We start from the raw sequence: 20,591 nt of genomic DNA, 5'->3' as shown, positions 1-20,591 counted from the left end.
TATTCACAGCCCTTTTTATAAATTGAGTCGTTTCATTTAAAGCAATCTTAGTCTATCGCTAAAGCTCACAGCAGTAACATTACAATTGTTGGTGAAAATGAAAAATAAACACTGTGCAGCATTCTTCTATTTCTTAATTGGAAATATTTGTATCTTAGTCGCTGGACAATGCCAAGTTACGTTGAAACAAAAATTTGGCCAAGTGCAAGGAAATGGATTAACAAGTGTTACCCAGAGTGGAAATTTATATTGTTCTTTTCTCGGTATCCCATATGCTCTACCCCCAATTGGAAAACTACGTTTTGAACCACCTCAGCCCATGGATTTATCTACCACTTCAAATTTTTGGTATTTCACGAGACAAAGTCCAATTTGCATTCAAAATCCGATATTTACGGATTTAACTAATGGACAGGAAGATTGCCTATACCTGAATGTTTATACGAAATCTACAAAACCAGAAAAACTAAAACCAGTAATTGTGGTTATAATTGGCACTTGGTTTCATTCTGGATCTCCTTACGATAATGGTGTTAATCGTCCAGACTACTTAGTTGATGAAGATGTTGTTGTAGTAACATTTAACTATCGCCTAGGTATTCTAGGCTTCCTCTATCACGAAGATGCGGGTATTGCTGGAAATAATGGTTTACGTGACCAACAGGAAGTGTTCAAGTGGGTGCAGAAAAATATAGTTGCATTTGGAGGAGATCCAAAGAGAGTAACTTTGATGGGTTGGAGTGCAGGAAGTGCATCAATTTCATATCATTTACAAGCCCCTTCTTCTTGTGGACTATTCCATGGGGCTATAATGTCTAGTGGAACAAACTTAAATCCATGGGCATATCAACGAAACACCAAACAGTGTATTAGAGCCTTATGCAAAACCTTAAACATTCCTTGCAATCGTGGTGGATTTAAAAATATTCTCAAACAAATACCAGCTAATATCTTCGCAACTGAGGGTTTTAATTACAATACAACTATATCTTGGTTCGGTGAACTATTTCCATGTTTTGTACCAACATCTGAAGAAAACGATGCAACATGGGGAAGAGCAATAGTCCGAGATGAACAACCTAGGCTTATAGCTCAACCACTTTTAAGTGATGTTCCTCTTATAATTGGACATATGGTTGCGGAACAGTGGGAATACTACAATGTGAGCATGGATACTCTAACTGAGAAATGGAACTACTCCTATCCCAACACTAGAACTCACATTATCAGTCCAATTAGACAATACCTCATTTCGGGAACAAAAGAACTAGCCAATCCTAGTAAACAAATTTTGGTTCATGCCTCCATTACGCATGGAGTGAAACAATTTGCAGACTACCACAGTATCAAAGCTACCTCTAAAACCTACTTCTATAGATTTTCTCACAAAAACAGTTCCAATGATATTGGATCTTTTCATGGTGATGGACTTCAGTATATTTTCGTGCAGAATAACCCAAATAATTTGTGGACTTATGAAGATTATAACGTCAGGGATAGAATAATTCGATATATTACGAATTTTGCCAAATTCGGGTAAGATATACCAAGTTACAAAAATAACAAACTTTACTAAACAAAATATATTTTACAGAGATCCAACACCAATATTAGATTCCCTTATCACAACACCATGGCATCCATACTACGATAATGGACTCCGTATGGAAATTTCGCATGATTCAAAAATGGTGGAAGATATCAAAGAAGATGCATATTATCGTTGGGAAGCAATATCTCAATGTTTAGAATTTAATATTTGCAGAAAATTCTTCAAATTGAAATCAGAGTGGTACTGAGTGAGGATTAAAAAAAGTTCTGTATAGTTCTGAAAACAATTTATATATTTTTCATAAAATAAAGATTATGTTCGTGTAATGAGGACTAAGAGAAAGATGGTTTAGGAAACAATGTTGAAAAAACTCTTTAAGGAATGAGCTTTAATATTGCACGCAAATATATATTCCTAATGCATAATTGTTAAAATAAAAATCGAGTAAAACCGAATTTACACTTCCCCTGTAGAGCAAGTTTCCTTCCGGTAATAGGGTCGAAGGAGCACCTATTTGACAGGGAACCCCTATTGACACTTTTGTCAAAATTTTGAAATTTATTTAAAGTAGGGGAAAGTACTTTCCCATCGAACGTTCATGCCTTCGAATAATGTGAATTTTATTTTATTTTTTGTAAGAGACTGACAAATTTCTATTAAATATTAGTTAGCTTATGATACATTACTGATAATTATGTGTAAGTCTCTCGGAATAAATAAAAGAAATTCACATTATTCGAAGGCATGAACGATCGAAGGGAGAGTACTTTCCCCTATCTAATAAAATGTAAATAACATAACATTTCTTTCATATTCTACGTTTTCTGATAAGGATAGGTGTTCAAATTTCGTAGTCCAAATGGTACAGAATAGGGTTTCAATAGGTCTTAACAGGACTTTTTAAAGTGTTAATAGGTGTACCTTTCACCCTATCACAACTTATTTAATAAATTGAGGAAAGATGATATTTGACTCATCTCTCATAAGAGATAGTGTAAAAAAACCAAAAGTTCAGTTGTAATGAGTAGGAAAGGGTGAGGTAGTTTTAAGCAGCTGAAGTCGGAAGAGATCCTCCGCCCTGGAGCGGTAACACAATATCTGGGACTTTCAACTCAATTAATCGAAAACTCAACTTTTCTTCAGAGATTTCAATATTCTCACTGTCCTCCTGAGTGATCGAGAGATGTAATTTATCATTGGGTTTTGTTGAGTTTTCAATTTTAAAACTTTGACGAGAGGACCCCAGAATTCTAATATTTCCCACACAATCTGAAGAGTGTTTAGTACTGCGTCTGCCGAGATCTATGAGAATTTTCAAAATCTGCTAAATATATAAAATTCCCTATATCGAAACCCAGTGATCCCAGTGATATTTGACATTCCTTTGATACTGCTTCAAAGATACTAAGAAGCATTAAAATTGATCCCCTCGAAAAAAAATTTTAAGCCGCTATCTCTTTTATCTTGGAAGATATTGAATTTTCGAATTTTCAATTTGTGACTTTTTGCCCCAGTCTCCCCTATATAATATTTTTCATTAAAATTCTTAGTCATTGGTATCGTAAGAAAAATTACTTATATTTTTGAGCTATTTTTGTCCCTATCGTTCATAGAAACAAAAAATACACTAAATCAGACTCTGTTGGCTTTTAGAAGGTTAGATGTAAGACATTTCACAAGTTTTGTTTATCGGTTTATTTTTTATTGCTGATTTTCGGTCAGCGAAAACTTTCTCGTCGTTAAAAGGTTAAAATCATAAAATTTTGGGATAATATAGGGTAAGACGGAATAATTTGAAATCATGTCTAATTTGGAACTGTGAGATTTCCTAACACTTTTAGATGGGAAAAAAACAACGAAGAAGTACTCTCGAATGTAAAATTTTGTACTTCGTTGTTTTCTTTTTCTCCTTAATCATCCGAAATAGTGACATAACATCAAAATTCCAAAATGATTCCAAATAAGGGTAAGTGTGCCAAATTCCGGCCTGCTTGCAATTCCGGCCACCTTTTGTGTTCCTCAAATTTCCACAAATTTTTAGTTTTTACATACTCTAGAAATTATACAATGTAAAAGAATAAGAAAAAATATCGCTTCGACGAGCAAGACGATCTGAAAAAGATATTCGAAGAGTTCCGGAAGAGCAAGGAACTATGAGAATGAAGGTGGCCGAAATAGGCCACCAAAGCTATGTCTAGATTTTTATTCATTTTAAATGTATTAAGAATGATTTTAGAGAAATTAAAGACGGTAAACTGTCTACAAGGTTCCAAGCAACACTCCTTAAGAAGAAGGAATAAAAAAATCAATTTGTATTAAAAATATTACATTTCAAACTTGAGACTTTGACGCTTGCATTCAACTATGCCGAAATTTGGCACACTTACTCTAACCCATCTTACCCTATAATTATCCCAAACTTTTATGTTTTTAAGTCATGCATATCTGATATCCATATTGGATTTTTATTGGTGTTTGGATATTCTTATAGTACTCATTCACCGCCGGTTTTTAATGGTAACCAACTATAATCAGTAACCTTTGTGAGATATTAGGAAAAATGTGAAACGTTTGGGACTGGGGTTAAACCACGCACCCAGTCTGAAATTCACGTAGCGTCTAACAATCATCTTTCTCTGAGTATATTTTCATTTTAAATTTTCATAAGTAAAGCAAATTTTTATGAATATTTTTTAAAAAAAACTGAGGCATTATTGAACAGGGATAGCTTCGAACAATGCGTTTTTAAATTAAATCTTAGACTTTAGAAAACGAGACTTAATATTGTATGAATTCTTAAATACTCTGTGGATGTGAATGCTTGTCTCCTCAAGAACCAATAATTTAAAAATAAAAATAAGTTTTCTTGAAATTACGAGATTTCGATCATTCAGATTTTAGATTTTTATATGAAAATGAAAAATTAAATAAATTAATCAAAATGTGACTACATCAATTCTTTTTTTTACATTGTTTTTAAAAGAACTGCGGAATTTGTGGGTACCCCAGGTATTTTGTGAAAAGCGAAAAATTTATGAGTGATACAATTTTCTTTTTCTGGAAAATTGAATTCTTTTAAAATTCCTTATTTATCTACATAAGGCTGTAACATGAGGTAAGCAAGACTTTCCTAAAATTCATCATTTCCTTGGGAAATGTAGTCAAATTCACATTTTTTCAAAAGTGTGCAGTTTAGAAATTTCACCTAAATTTATTCATAATTTTGCTTTAGTCTCTACTTTACTTGTTCACGAAAGTAATATGGATTTTTTAAATTATGCAACACTTCTCTTTATGCGTTACCCATTTGCTAATTATTTATGCGTAACATATTTCTTTAATCTACACTTGTTTTTTTCTCATAATCTTTTATGGAATATAGAAATGAATTTTTAAAAATTGACTTTTAATAAAATTAGTCTTGTTTTAACATCCTTTCAAACAGGACGCTGCGGTGATTTATAGACAAAAACCAAACAATTTTAATTATTATTTTGACTGGAAATTGCAACATTGTGGGACCATTTGCCACTGCCTCCATAAATATTGTGATTTTGCCACTTGAATGCATTTTCCATGCAACTAAAGCCTTATGTCACTACATAATGCACAATTCTGGGGTAAAAACTTTGGAAGGGAATCACGAAATGTCCGGGATTTTACTATAATAATCCATATTATAAAGTGAGCTATTTGTGGGGATAATGTTTCAGTCCATCTTATTCATTAGTAGGATTAACATCAAAGTTGCAATTGGTACAATGAAAAGTGAAAAAATTGTCTTAGTTTTCCTGATACTATGGAATTTGTGCATTTTAGCAAGTGGCCAGTGTTCAGTTACAATGAAACAAGGACTCACTCAAGTTCAAGGAATTGGTGCAATGAATATTGCTCCAAGTGGACAATATTTCTGTTCTTTTCTCAGTATACCATATGCTAAACCACCCGTTGGACCATTGCGTTTTGAACCTCCACAACCAATAGATCTATCTGCATATTCCTATATTTGGGACTTTAGATTCCGAAGCCCAGTGTGCATACAAAATCCAGTATTTATTAATATAACCCATGACCAAGGACAAGAAAATTGTTTGTATCTCAATGTCTACACCAAACCTACATACTGGCATAGCCTAAAACCTGTTATTATTTGGGTTCATGGTGGATTATTTAATTACGGACATGCTTATTTTGTTGACGCCGATCGTCCAGATTTATTGGTCGATGAGGATGTAGTTGTAGTGACATTTAACTATCGCCTAGGTGTTCTAGGTTTTCTCTATCGCGAAGGTGAAGGTATTGCTGGAAATAATGGTTTACGTGATCAACAGGAAGTGTTCAAGTGGGTGCAGAGAAATATAGTTGCATTTGGAGGAGATCCAAAGAGAGTAACTTTAATGGGTTGGAGTGCAGGAAGTGCAGCAATTGCCTATCATTTACAAGCCCCTTCATCACTTGGACTATTCCATGGGGCAATAATGCTAAGTGGAGTAAATTTCAATCCTTGGGCCTACCAAAGAAGTAATGAGGAATGCGTTAAAATCCTGTGTAATAACTTAGGCATCCCCTGTACTCGTGGTGGACTTAAAAATACTCTGAAACAAATACCAGCGGATATCTTTGGATCTTATGATTTTAATTATAATTTGACTGTATCATACTTTGGAGAACCTTGGGCGTGTTTTGTACCAACATTTGACGGAGGTGACGCTCCACTCGGTAAAGCCATGGTTCAGTCTAGACATCAGAAACTCAAACTACAGCCTATCATAAGTGACGTTCCACTTATGATAGGATACACAGTTTCGGAAATTTGGTATTTAATCAGAGCGAATAGGAACTCCTTAGGAGCTAAATGGAACTACTCCTATCCCTATACAAAGCCAAATGTAATTAGTCCACTCAGGCACTTTTTATTGTCAAAAAGTAAAGAGCTTAATAACTATAGCAAAGAACTGATAGGAGGATCAGCTATTACTTTTGGAGTTCAGAAATTTGCTGACTATTACTCTGGTGCAGCCATATCTGATACCTACCTCTATCGATTCTCCCACAAAAATACTTCCAATGATATTGGAGCATTCCACACGGATGATCTTGCTTATATCTTTATACCAAGTGACCCAACTAAGCAACGAACTTATGAAGATGCCCTAGTTCGATATCGATTTGTTCGATATATAACGAATTTCGCAAAATTCGGGTAAGTAACCTACCAACATTTATTCCTATTTTGTACTTAGAAATATTATTTTAAATAGTTTTAAATAGATTTATAAGCCAAATTATTAGGTGTCGTGTAATATCGGAGCTGTTGTTACTCATTTTCGTGACTGATATAGCTTTAAAAACTAAATAACAAATTTCGCGAGTTATATCTTAAGCAAAAAAACGTGAAAAAAATCACAATAAAGAAAAAAACAACTAAACATTCTTTTCAATAAATCCCAATTTCTGAATGTGACCAACATATTTTTTAATTTTGTATTTTCAGAATCGATATAATTTTTAACTCTTAATCCTTTAGGAAGAATCAATTTAAAAAATTTTATCGATTAGAATAAAAAAATATTTTATGAGGTTTATAATTGCAAAATTATTAAAAAAATTAAAATTTCGTTAAAATATTTTCGAAAATATGTTAACGAATATGCTTTGGAAAATTAAATTATTTCCATATGAAGAACCATTTAATTTATTTAATTTAAACATTTTATACTTGAACTTTTGAGTATTAAATTAAGTCTAGGTCTTTCCATATTCCTCCTCGTGTTTAAAGCCGTCTAGAATTTCACAGTATATTTTACCATTAATCGTCAATTTTTCTTGTAGATGATAAACTGTTTATTGAAAGATTAGAAATTAGACTAAGGACCCAAAATAATCGTTTTATGAAAATACGGTCTAATCATCTTGAAAGTATTAAATTCAAGCCTTATAAGATAGATACTACTGAATTATAATAAGGGTATCTAAAACAAATTCTAATAATGCGGAATTAAAAAAAAATAACTGTGTTCTTGTATGTAAAATTGAGAAGAATCATTTAACTTTTTCGTTTTAAAAGAGTAAAGTTCTCCTTTCAAATTCTTGAATCTCACTATAGGATAGTATTTTGATTTCTCTTAAACTTGAAAAACTCATAAGATGTTTTCTATTTCCGTACCATAAATATTTTAGTTTAATACTTAAACTACCTTTATAAATGCCAAAAAAAGAAAAAGAAAATTGTAAAAAATTAATACTTAAATAAATACTTAAATAATAACTGTATACAACAAATTATGTTCAATTCGAAAATGAAGTTTAAGCTACAGAATTACATATATACTAATTATAGTAAGGAAACTTTACGCAAAATGTAACATGCCAAAATTTCTGAAGTTAAATATCTTCTAATACGAGTGTAGCAAGGAATGGACAGGTAGGGGCTATTGCCCCACCGCCCTTATGCAATATTCAACAAATTAAAAAAAGAAAAGCATAGCATTAAAAATAATTCAAGAACACTAAGATATAGCTGGAGGCATTTATGAACCTTTCAAAAAGGCCAAAATTATTTCATTTGGATTAAAAATGGATTTTATAGGTTTTAAAACACATAAAAAAATCGGAATTTCCACTAAGAAATACTCATCATTCAAACATGTTCCAGAGAATTTTCGGTGGATATATTCTCGTACTTTACAAATAGAGTTTTTAATTTTAAAAACTTTTAAACGAAAGTTTATAATTTACCTTTTAAAAGACGTTTCAAAGAAAACTTTATTAATAATAATATATTTATTCACTAAAATAAGATCATTCCTCACGATTGTGAAAGAAGAAAATAAAGAAACAGAAAGAATATAAAGATTAACAAATTAAAGGGAGTGTAAATTTAAATAAATAATAAGAAGAGAAAAATAGAATTCTTAGTTTTTCAGCCTTCGTCGTGGAAAAATTTCCGAATGGCAGCTGCAGAAGAGCGCCTGTTATTCGGGACATTATTAAAAGATTACAAATTAAAATATGATTTATATATGCCGATTTTTCAAGATAGTCTAAGTCTAAATCATTTCTAATTGAAGAACATCTCTTTTATTATTCTCAAGCTAAAACGTAATTAGATCCAAAAAAGCTACATAATATCCATGAGACTGTTTTTTTGTAAATTCGTCTTAATTAACCGATTTCTAAATATTTCAAAAATTAACATACAGGATTTTATTAGTGTTTCAATAAAAGCTTATAGGGTATGTGTACCAAATTCCGACCAGCTTGCAATTCCGAACACATTTTTTGTTCCTCAAATTTCCATGAATTTTTAGTTTTTGCACACTCTAGAAATTATACAATGCATAAAAATAACAAAAATATAGCTTCGACGAGCAAGATGATCTGAAAAAGGCATTGGCAGTATTCCGGTAGCGCAAGGAACTATGAGAATGAAGGTGGCCGGAATAGGCCACCAATGCTATGTCTACATTTTTATTCATTTTAAAATGTATTAAGAATGATTTTAGAGAAAATAAAGACGATAAACTGTCTACAAGGTCCCAAGCAACACTCCTTATAAAAAAGTAACAAAAAATATCACTTTGAATTAAAAATATTACATTTCAAACTTGAAACATTGGCGTTTGCATAAAACTATGTCGAAATTTGGCACACTTACCCTAAATTAATTAAAATTGGAATAAAATTTATTTTTGTGCGATTTTTCGAGAAAACTGTTGGTCTTTGCGTTCAAAAAACGTTTTTTGGGAGATAATCCTCCAAAAATGTTCTCCTCAAATATACATTGATATAATTTTAAATTTATCAAGACTAAAATCTTGGCTACACCCTTATCTTCTAAGATAATAGAGAACTAAACTTTGTACCATAGATAGCATTTACAAACTTTCTTAAATTAAACTTTCTTTCTTAGGTGAAATAACTAGTCTTAAATGCCCAAAATTTTAAAAAAGTAAAAAATATTGAAAATTCAATTCACCTTCCTAAAATATTTTCCTTACTAGAGATATCGATTTTGACCAATTATTCTCCAAAGTTTATGAGTTATTATTTTTGAACCGTTACGCATTTTAGGATTTTCCGAAATGTGATAAAATCCATAATACACAGTGACATTTACATTATCAACTTATTTTTTTAGTTCTGCCTTTTGTAAACCACAGAAGTGACTTGCAAAAAGCATTTTTAGTTGTTTTTGTATATTCGAAGTTTATTAAATAAACCTTCAAATTTAAAAACGGTTGGATAAATTCTTTGAATACGAGTAGTACCTTCGGGACTACTTAGCGGGAAAGCGCGTTACTTTCGAACAATTTCGAACAATTCATCTTTTTAATACGTTTTTAATGAATTTGACCAGTTATAGGGTAAATGTCCTAATTCAAAACCATTTCCATGCGCTTTAACTTTGGCAAAAGATTCAACACATTAAGTTCATATTTTTCTGAAGAGAATTACATAAATTTGCTCCTTGACTCTTCTAAAATGTTACTGTTTAGTGAAAAGTCTTTAAAAATAATTTGAAAACTTCTTAAATACAAGAAAAATACGCGAGCGTAAAATACTTCTATTGGAAACAAATTAATCCAAATGGAGACAAGGGAAAGTTTCTAATTGGAGACAAACAGTGTAAGTGAAACCGCGACGAAGGACTTCCAAAACCTTGTTGTGTTGCTCTTGAGTGCAGGATTTTTCTTATTCCTGGTCTTTCCTCTCCAAAATCTCTCCAAAAAATCATATTTCCGGGGTTTTATATTGAAGCATTTGCAGACACTTCAGAAAAAACTCTTTTTGTTCACGAAATAAGGTAATTATTTTATTTGAAAACTTCACGTACCGTTAACAATAAAGATTAGCACTTAATTTAACTAAAATTATCCAGAAATATGACATAAATGTTAAACAAAACGAATAAACAACAGTCACCTCATTGTGTTTTCCATTGGAAAACATGGTCGATCTATGAAAAATTCAATGGTGAAAAGGTACACTTTTAATTTTTCTCCGAAATTAACAAATTAAAATTTGTGAATATGAATGGATTTTCGCTTTATTTGGAACAAAATTAACTAAATAATGAAATTGAGTTATAGAAAATTTATAAATGTAGTAATTTAGTACTGTATTTATCATGAAAACAGTGACGTTTCCATTTGGAGTAGCGACAAATTTCCATTTGAAGCAGGTTTTGAATTAGCTTAATTTACCCTAAATAATATATTTTAATAACTAGTCAAATGCCTCAAATTTTCTGAAAAGAATCATGTATTAAATCCATCAAGAACATAAAAAAATGAGTCGTCCGAAGATAGTGCGCTTTCCCCTATAAATGTGAATATCAAGCTTCTTTTTTTATTTATTTATTTTTATTTTTTATTCCTGCTGTTTGCAACCAGAAAAAACTTCTACTGGTGATACAAAGCTTTTAATAAATTATTGTCTTTTTGTTTGTCTGTTAGTCTGAAAGTCAAACGGTTATGGAGACATCGACTTTGTCTAGTTTTTAGATTAGGAAGCAATAATTTCACAACACCTTCACCCATATTTTAAGCTTAAATTATGCATTAGAAAAAAATGTTATGAATATGTTATTACCGAATTACATGCAAACCAAATAAATGGATAAATGAACAGGTGATTGACGGGTGTAAGAAGCAAAGAAATCAAACACTTCCTCACCTTTTCATTTCAAAGAACTATGCTGACTTGTAGTTTGATGTGGCCAGAATTTGTAAGAATTGAATGACGCTTTTTTTAAAACTCAATTGCAGAAATCCTACACCTAAAAAAGATGTTGCTATCACAACGAAATGGGTGCCATATTCTAAAACCGGTCTTCGCATGGAAATTTCGCATGAGTCGAAAATGGTGAAAGACGTTAAGGATGAGCAGTTTCATCGTTGGGAAGCAATATCGCAGTGCCTGGAATTTAACCTTTGCAATAAGTTCTTCAAAATAACATAACGCCAATATAGTGAATTAATGTGAAGAATGATTGATCAATGATTATAATTTGTCATTGTTGAGTATCGATATTATTGTTGAATTTTTTTATTCACGATTTTATTTCAGTCAATCACGACAGTATAGATATGTTTATTACACAACTACACTTTCTTCTTTCTTTTATAATGTTTTTTTACCTAATTCTTTGTGTATTTTTTTTCTTCTCATCAATGTTATTTTTATTTATGTTTTTCGTCTCGTAAATTCTTTTTTTCTTTCATGTTTTTCTTTTTGTATAATAAGATACAGTTCAATTTATATGAAAATATTTAAATTTCATTTGCAGCTACACCTAGAAAAATATTTTAAAATATTAAAAGACAATTTTTGCCTTTTTTCTCATTACTTTGTTCTCATATAAGAATACCTTTTTTGAGTTTTTACTCTTTCCACCTTTATGCACAATATTATGTGCAAAAAAAATCTGGTTCTTTTACCATGTCAAAGTCAATGAAGTTGTAGAAGATAGAACATCTCCTTAATCACTACTCTATTAATTGAAAAAGATTTTTTCTTTTCTTTAAACTTTAAAGCTCAAACGTGGGTTTTTTTGTATAGAAAAATTTTGATAACTCTTTTTTTTTTGAAAACTACATCTTTCTGAAAACTCTTTTAATTTGGTTTCAAATATTTTCTCTTTTTTATATCTTTTTTCTCTTTTTTTTCATCAGCCAAAGGCGAGGCACATTTTTCTCTATGATATCCTTAAATTATTATTATTATTTTTTTAGAAGAGATGTCTATCTTCTTTCTTCTCCGACTTCAACATCAAATGCACCAGATAAGTGTTACTTTTTTTATTTAAAAAAAAAGATGTAATAAATAAATGGAATAATAATTTTTTATACTTTTTCAAAAGATCTTTTTTTTTTCATATTAATTCAAATTTCATACACATTAATTCTAATGTTTTGTACATTGAATATTTGGAAATCAATTTTCTCAACACTAGAAAGACGAAGCAGACATTTTGGAAATCCAACGAAGTTTTACCCGACTCATTAACAAAGAGGTAAACAAATATCTATTACCGAATTTAGATTCTCAGAACAGGGGTGGAATGATAACTTTTCAATACTGTCGAATCGATAGTAACGATAAATCTATAGTATCAGTTAGATTAAATGAATGTCGACTTTTTACGTGTTTTTGGACCATTTACTGTGATATTCTTAAAAGAATATGACTGTTGATAAACATCTAGATTACAAAAAGCGCAGCTATCACTTAAGTATTTCAGAATCCGCAGTCGATAGTATCGAAAATTATTTATCAAGGTAAAATTTGACATTTAAAAAAGATAGGTCATTTATGGCTACTTATCCGATCCACCGATGCAGTCGGATTGGAAATTTCAAGACCTTTCCAAAAAAATCCAAATTTAGCCAAATCGGTTGAAAAATGGGCCCTCCAAAGAGGTTAAACTTTACCCTTAAGAAATTCAAAATGGCCATAGTTTAGGTTAGGTATGTTTGGCCGAAATATTCACCTGAACCACGTCCAAAACATATCCAAAATTAAAAGAAATCGTAGAAGCCGTTTTCGAAATAAACCAAGAAATCTTGGTTTTGGAGGGCGTAAGGGAGAATATAAAAAAAATTTCTGGAGGTTTTCTTATCATTTAAGCTCCAGGAGAGTGTCAAATAAAAAAAAAAGAATTTGAACAGTAATATTTGATTATAAAGTTATTAAAAGTTTCAAAGGCAAACCATTGAAATTTAAGAATTCGCTGTGTATCATAAACAAATAAAATCAATAATAAAAAATTGCATCTTGGAAGGAAAAAGCACTGTGAATTCATTTGACACTTGATAAATTCATGAAATTAATACTTGATTAAACAAAGAAAATATATCATTTCTAGAGCTAGAAAGGCAATAAAACTCTTGATCAAGCATTCCAATTTAATTTTCGTCTCAATTACCGATTCTCAACAGTTTTGAGTATGTTTCTAGCATATGTTCTACCATTATGTTTCTAGCGAGCCGAAAAAACTTTTGAGTTTATTAGCTGTTTTCTGTCATTGTAGAATGAATTAGCAAAAAATACTAATACAAGATAAAAGCCAATTTAATAACAAAGAGGCAACCGAAAACCCTAAATTGGCAACTTACGTAGTTTTGGAGATATCTCGAGAAATGTGTACGAAAACAGGGAAAAAAATACAGTAAAACCGGGCGCATTTTTTAGAGCTAACGTCACCCGACTCGAATTTCGCCTTCATGAAATTTTTCTGATCTAAAAGATGTGCCGGAACCTTAAAAAAATCTAATGTACTCCCCAAATTCTCAGCATTTCCAAAATTAAACTGCTAGCTGAAAGGCTGAGAGAAATATGTCACTTTAAAATTCAATATATTTAAAATGTTAACAACTTTTTTAAAACCGATTTACCAATTCAGGATACGATTAAGAATCTTTTAATTTTAAAATGCCCAATTACTTTAAACCTTTAAGCAAAAAGTGCAAAAATTAAAGACTCGTCTGTCTGAGGGAGCGACATCGAAACCACCTAATCTTCAGCAAAAAAGATAAAGAAAAGATGCTTAGAGTCGTAGATATGGTTCATTTAGGATTGAATATGGACTCTGAAAAACAAGTTTTGTCAAATTAACAAGACAAGTTTGTGAAAAGTCAAAAGGATATTCTTCCATACAGAATATGGAAAAGTTTTGTCAAATCAGCGGCCAACTGGATCTTGTTAAAAGTTTGTCACAAGGGTGATTTTCCATATAAAATTCGAGAAAAGGTTTTGTCAAATTGGTAAATAACATTCTTTTGACAAAATTTGACCAAATACATTTGTTCGTTTAAGAAGAATTTTTTTCAGGGTAGATCTCTCAATATCTAACCGAGGACTGCAACGGCTCTACCTTACGATTTCGAGGGCACCCAGTAATTCATTTTTAATCGATTATGAAAAATCAAGGATGCGATAAGGTCGAATGAACACCTCTTCGACAGGGAACACCTATTCTCACTTTTGTCAAAATGTTGAAATTTATTTAAAGTATCTATTAAAATGTAAATAATATGGCGTTTTTTCATTAATTTATGTTTTTCGATAAGGATAAGTGTTCAAATTTCGTATTCCAAATGGTACAGAGTAGGGTCAATAGGTCCTGACACGAGTTCTTAAAGTGTCAATAGGTGTTCTTTTCACCCTAATGTCATGAAGGTTAACCGCAATCCTGAAGTCACTGTCTTTAATCATTTGGCCTTTAGCTCCGGTAACGGCCACACGGACAGATAGTGACGTCATTTTTCGAAAATCTTCTGATAAGGTCAGAAACTAAGTTCGTAGAAAGAAAGTCGGAAATTTCTTATGGCAGGATCTACAAATTGAGGAATACTGCTCCTTCCAGCATTTTAAAAATTAAATCATCCTCAAAACTCATTCCGAACATAGGGTCAGCTGGAATTCGATAACGACTTTCGAAAAAAATATATAGAACTAAATTCAGCATTTTTAGTGAAGTTGAATGTCCCCTTCAATGCAATTTTTGAACAAAAACCAAATAAATTATTCCTAATGACTTTAGCACACCTTTTAGATCAGGAAAATTTCATGAAGTCGAAATTCGTATCCCTTTTTTTCTCACATATTTAGCATATGACTATTTCATTTTTTCGCATACCAAATTCGATTGAGCTAAATTGAATTTGGAGTGCTGTTTAAAAGAAGAAAAAGAGTACAAGAGAATGAGATAGACATTCAAAGCATGTGAGAAAGAAAGGAATTCGAATTTCGACTTCATGAAATTTTCCTGATCTAAAAGGTGTGCCGGAGCCATAAAATTCTTTTAAAAAAAATCATACTTTTGAGATTGATCTCAAAAACGACTTATTTGGAGTATTGCTGTCAAGTGTTTTGAATATGAATAGTATGACTGAATCGGAAAAGTCATCATATTCCTTTTCCTTTCAAACATTTTGTGTATGTCTAGCACACTCTTTCACACTCAAAATTGGATTGAGCTAAATTGAATTTGCTGTGACATTCAAAAGAAGAAGAAGAAGAGTGCGAAAAAGTGGGATAGATGTATACAAAACGATTTTGAAGGGGAGGGATGTGAATTTTCATTTCATGAAATTTTCTTGATCTGAAAGGTGTACCGGGTGTAACGCTGACATTATTTTACAAAATGACAAAATATATTTCAGAAGGGTCACTACTTTCAAGCACTATTACAAATCCGAAAACGAATTTTCAAGTCAGTAATCCGTGCTAAAATAAATTGCTTATCGCGAAATTTACTCCAGCCCAATTTCTGAACGAAAATACACATTTATTATTTTTTTTTTTTTTTGAAAATTCAAATATAATATTTGATTCTTTTTGTAAAGAACATAGTCCAGGCAACGCATAGATGCTGCTTCAAAAGTTCAGAAAATATTTCGATTTAGGCGCTGCCAGTGGTAGTCTCATAAACTACTGATATTAAGTAAAGTCGTGGGACATAAAATTTATAGGTTTAACAGATTAAGGTCTTTAAGTTTTGCTGTAAAAAATGTTAATCAAAAAATTTTAAAGGTGATGAAATAGTAAAAAATATATATTTTTTAATTTTAGAAAATTTTTTGTCGAATTAATATCCAGTTTGACAAAATATTTTCAAATAAAACAGAAAAATCCACTTCAATATTAACAACAAAATAATCCTTTGACACTTTTTACTAAGATCTCCATCTTTCTAGTGTGTATTTTTTCTGGTATTCTTCATTATTTTCTGTTTTTTTTTTGTTATCTTTGTTTTTTTTTTAATAATAATTTTCTTTTGCATTTCAAATGCCCTTTCTCTTCAAAATATTTTTATGAAGATGGCACAAAAATAAAATTTGATTGTGCACAAAGACTGTGTCAATTCTCAATTGTTGCAATGAACAATTTTCATATTTAAAAAAGAAATCTTCACAATCATTTTAGATTATCTTTAATTTATCTGTCTGGTCTCAAATTGATTACCAATTCCCCTTTCTTTTATTCTTTAAGTAAATCCATTTTTAATGTCATTTCCCTGCACTTCATTCGAAGGCATTTCCAATGAAATTTCTAACAAATAGCACCCAAAAAGTCTTTTTTTCTGCATCATTATTTTCTCAATTTTAATTTCATAAGTATTTTTTTTCCTTTTCAATCTTTACCCCTTAAAATTAATTTATTTGCCAATTTGGTATCCCAAAGAATTTCTTATTTGGAGAAAAAAATATTTTTTTCTCACAATTTGTCCTTTGCCCTTTGCCAATGTCAAATATTCAGTCCATTGAGTTGCCAATTAATTAATTCTCAACTAAAAATCCTTCTACTTACTCTTTTGGTGGTGTCGTTGGGGGTTCCTCTGTGCTGGGTGATAGTGGCTGAAGAGGCTGAAATGCACTGCCCAGCGATGGTCTCAAGCCACCCACGAAGCAAGGCTTGAAGATTGTTGTCTGCTCACTGGATTCCGTTGGGCGCAAGTTGACTTTTTCACATCCATCTGGAGGTTCCCGTGCCAAAAATTTATTGATCCTTGGTGATGCACTCGTGATTGTGCCCTTGGTCGCTCTGTAGCCAGCTGCATTGCTCCCGGACTCATCGGGAGACGTGCTCTGGCTGTCATCAGAGGACAGGAACACATCCCCTAGGGGCGTTTGAGTGTTCACAGATCGTGTGTCGCCATGCAAGAGTTCAGCAATTGGCGCACGATGTCCATCGGGAGTGCCACGAGAAAACTGAAACAAATCATAATGCTAAATCAGCTTACGGTAGGTAGAATTCTCAATAGGGGAGACCGGGGCAAATTTAGCAAGTAAATGTTTTTTTTTTCTTTTCTTATAATCACTCAGAAAAAAACGGGTGTGCGATTAACTTGTTTTCCTCATAAGTTTAACACTTTTTAGGTGTAAAAATATATCAACATTTTTTAATGTTAATTTTACACCTTTTAAAGGGTAAAATTAACATGAAAAGGGGTAACTTTAACCCCTAATACACCTGAAAAGGGTAATATTTACACCGATTTTCGATCAGTACTGCATGGTAAAATTAACATTTCCGGAATGTTATTTTAACTTTTTCGGATTTTGACCAGTGCACAATAACTTTTGTTTGTAAACATGTTTTCAAAATTTTCCATGAGTATGAGCGAGATAACTAGATCTAGATCTCACTCACTCTCATTGAAATGTCAAAAACATGCTTACTAAACAAAAGTTATTGTGCGATGGGCATTTCTCTCACTGACTTATGAAAAAAATATTTGAATCAGACTGATAAATATTTCAATGAAAAAAGAGGGAGGTATATTTACTCTCTGTAGCGTAAAGGCTCATAATTTTGTCCAGTTTCTTATTTTGGACACTTTGAGGATAAAATTGGACACTAAAAATAAATTGATTAAAATTATGGATTTTTAATCAAATATTTGATGAATAATGAATTCTATCTAAATATTTGTTCTTTATGGAAGATTTTAACACTAAATACGTTAAATTTTGAATATGATTTGAGTTGAAATTGCTTTGTTGAAAATTCAGTGAGCAATTGCTTACGAGAAATATGACAGAACTTCGTGTTTACTTCAGTCTTATTTAGCTGTGGTGAAGTACTAACAACTTTTACTCGCTGTTTTTCAGTGATATTATTAAATATTCATTGAATATTGTGTTGATTCACATTAATGGTGATTTGTACATTTGACTTGAAGTGAGATTTGCCTTGTGAATTAGATTTTTCGTATGAAAAATTGGAAATTTTTTAAGACATTCACCAGTGAGGTGATAGTTCCTATTTTGGACAGGTGTTTTTCTCACAAAATTTCGTGAAATTTTAGCTTTTGTGATGACTAGGTTAGACAAATGCCTGGAGAAACAAAGGAGCATCATCTCTACGAAAGAGATGTAGTGAGAAAAGCCTTGAAAGGCTCCCGGAAAGGCCAGGGAATGAACGAATCCTGCGTACTTGGAGTACCGAAGTCAACTCATTTTAATGAATGATATTCCATATCATTCCATATCATTTCTGCGTTTCTTGTGACATTCTACGTTTCCCTTACATGAACAGGAAGGGGACTTGGTAAGATTGGTTCATGAAATGAAGAACTATGTCCAAATTTACAGCCAAGTTGTCCAAATTAATAACCAAGTTGTCCAAAATAAGAGTCAAATTCACCTCTACATATCAATTCATCTTTAAACGTATTAAGACTAATTTTATTTAAAGAAAAAGACAATAAACTCTTGCCAAGTTTCTAAACAACCCTTCTGAAAAGAGAGTAACACAAAAAGTCAATTAGTATTGAAAATATCGCACTTCAAACTTGGAACATCGATGCTTATAAGCAGACTGAACAAAATTATGAGCCTTTATCTTAAATAGTAATTTGCTCAATATTTTTTTAAGGAAAACCATAACACCGCGCTGTCTAATTCTACTCCTTACTAATTCAATTTATAGCAAATTGCTGAAGAGTAAATTTCTCCTAAAAAATATATTATGATTTACAGAAGAAAAGCCTAATTTTCTTTTATAATTTTGCTAAGTAATAACTCAATAAAAACAGAGGGCCAATATTTATCATTCGCACTCGCACCTTGCACCCGTTAGCTCTTTAGTGGCCGAGGGAAATCCATATGCACGCACACCCCACAGATTCCAATTCTTTTGGATATAAGGAGTGGTTCTTGGAACCTTGTAGACAGTTTATGGTCTTCATTTTCTTGTGGTCGGACGGGACGGACGATACTTAGAATAATTGCCGCGAGATGGCATTTAGAAATGACGAAGACGGACGAACAACAAAGGACCGACAGACTTGGACTGGACGCCGAAGAGAGCGTACGTGAGTAAAGAAAGCACAAAAGTAATTTTGAGTGTTTAATTTGATTAAAAAAAATGGAGTCTACATTCTCTAAAATCATTCTTAATACATTTTAAAACGAATAAAAATGTAGACATAGCATTGGTGGCCTATTCCGGCCACCTTCATTCTCATAGTTCCTTGCCCTTCCGGTATTCTTCAAATGCCTTTTTCAGATCATCTTGCTCGTCGAAGCTATATTTTTTTTGTTATTTTTTGCATTGTATAATCTCTATCTAGAGTATGCAAAAACTAAAAATTCATTGAAATTTGAGGAACAAAAATTGTGGCCAGAATTGCAAACTGAACGGAATTTGGTACACTTACCCTATGTAAATATAAAATAGACTAAACATAAGACTAACTGATTAACTCTGTCGAGAACACAGCGCTACAAGCCAATTTCATGACTTTTTGATCAAAAATATCTTTAGATCAGGAATAAATTGTACTTCTACAAAAAATATCCTAGATTTAGGCATTCTTTAATAGTATATTTCAGAAAAATTTCCATGATCTTCTGTGTTTTTCTTTTTCAAAAAATTTAATTAATTTAAATAAAGAATTTCATTTTCTTATACTCTCAATAGATACATTCGAAAAGTTATAGGTTATACTAAACCTAACCTAAAAATTTAATTTTGTGGCAAAATATAGTAGACTCTCACTCAATTGGACTCTTTCTCAATTGGGCGAAAAATTTTGCTGGAAATTTTCACGTTTGATTTTGAAGCAAATTTGCTCAAATTCGCTGTAGTTCCTCTTATTATATTGTGATTTTTTTTATAATTGAACGCTTTTTGTGGAATTTACAATGAATTTACGCCCAAATCTCTTGAGAATTCAAATCGAATTTGCATGCAATCCGAGTTGCTCACGTTAAGAATCTCACGTACAATAAACTGATCTAGGCTTATCACTACCTTTTTACTTATCTTCGGATAATGTAGAACTATATAAAAAAATTAAATTTTAACACCTCATAGCCAAGCTCAGGTAAGTTTGATTTATTTATTTGTAATTTTTGTAAAATTAAAATTATTAATAAAATTTTAAAAAAATCATTCCCCATTAACCCTTTAACGACAAGACAGTTTTCGCTGACCGAAAATCAGCAATAAAAATGAAACCGATAAACAAAACTTGTGAAACGTCTTACATCTAACCTTCCAAAAGCCAACAAAGTCTGATTTAGTG

The 20,591-nt window shown here is 31.6% G+C and overlaps 3 protein-coding genes across 8 annotated transcripts in view; 2 read left to right on the top strand and 1 right to left on the bottom strand.

Moving 5' to 3' along the window:
• LOC129803599 (protein FAM117B-like) overlaps positions 1-20,591 on the bottom strand; it is a 101,504-nt gene that overhangs the window by 78,063 nt on the left and 2,850 nt on the right. For 4 of the 6 annotated variants that reach the window (XM_055850293.1, XM_055850295.1, XM_055850298.1 and 1 more), the window contains exon 2: positions 16,868-17,268. In XM_055850293.1, the coding sequence (XP_055706268.1) occupies positions 16,868-17,268 (401 nt within the window). Of the gene's footprint in view, positions 1-9,753; positions 11,474-11,601; positions 11,850-16,867; positions 17,269-20,591 lie in introns of those variants that run through there. The other 2 variants (XM_055850296.1, XM_055850297.1) reach the window with 2 other exon arrangements.
• On the top strand, positions 49-4,504 carry LOC129803603 (bile salt-activated lipase-like). Its single transcript, XM_055850301.1, has 2 exons — positions 49-1,536; positions 1,595-4,504. The coding sequence occupies exons 1-2, from the start codon at positions 98-100 to the stop codon at positions 1,797-1,799; spliced, it is 1,644 nt and encodes a 547-aa protein (XP_055706276.1). The 5' UTR covers positions 49-97; the 3' UTR covers positions 1,800-4,504.
• LOC129803601 (acetylcholinesterase-like) lies at positions 5,241-11,663 on the top strand. Its single transcript, XM_055850300.1, has 2 exons — positions 5,241-6,755; positions 11,323-11,663. Exons 1-2 carry the CDS (start codon positions 5,257-5,259, stop codon positions 11,513-11,515), a joined length of 1,692 nt encoding a protein of 563 aa, XP_055706275.1. The 5' UTR covers positions 5,241-5,256; the 3' UTR covers positions 11,516-11,663.

This window comes from Phlebotomus papatasi, chromosome 2 (genome assembly GCF_024763615.1).
Source record: "Phlebotomus papatasi isolate M1 chromosome 2, Ppap_2.1, whole genome shotgun sequence".
Taxonomy (NCBI): Eukaryota; Metazoa; Arthropoda; class Insecta; order Diptera; family Psychodidae; genus Phlebotomus; species Phlebotomus papatasi.
Note: the sequence above shows the minus strand (reverse complement) of the source record. Positions and strands in the feature narration are given on the sequence as shown.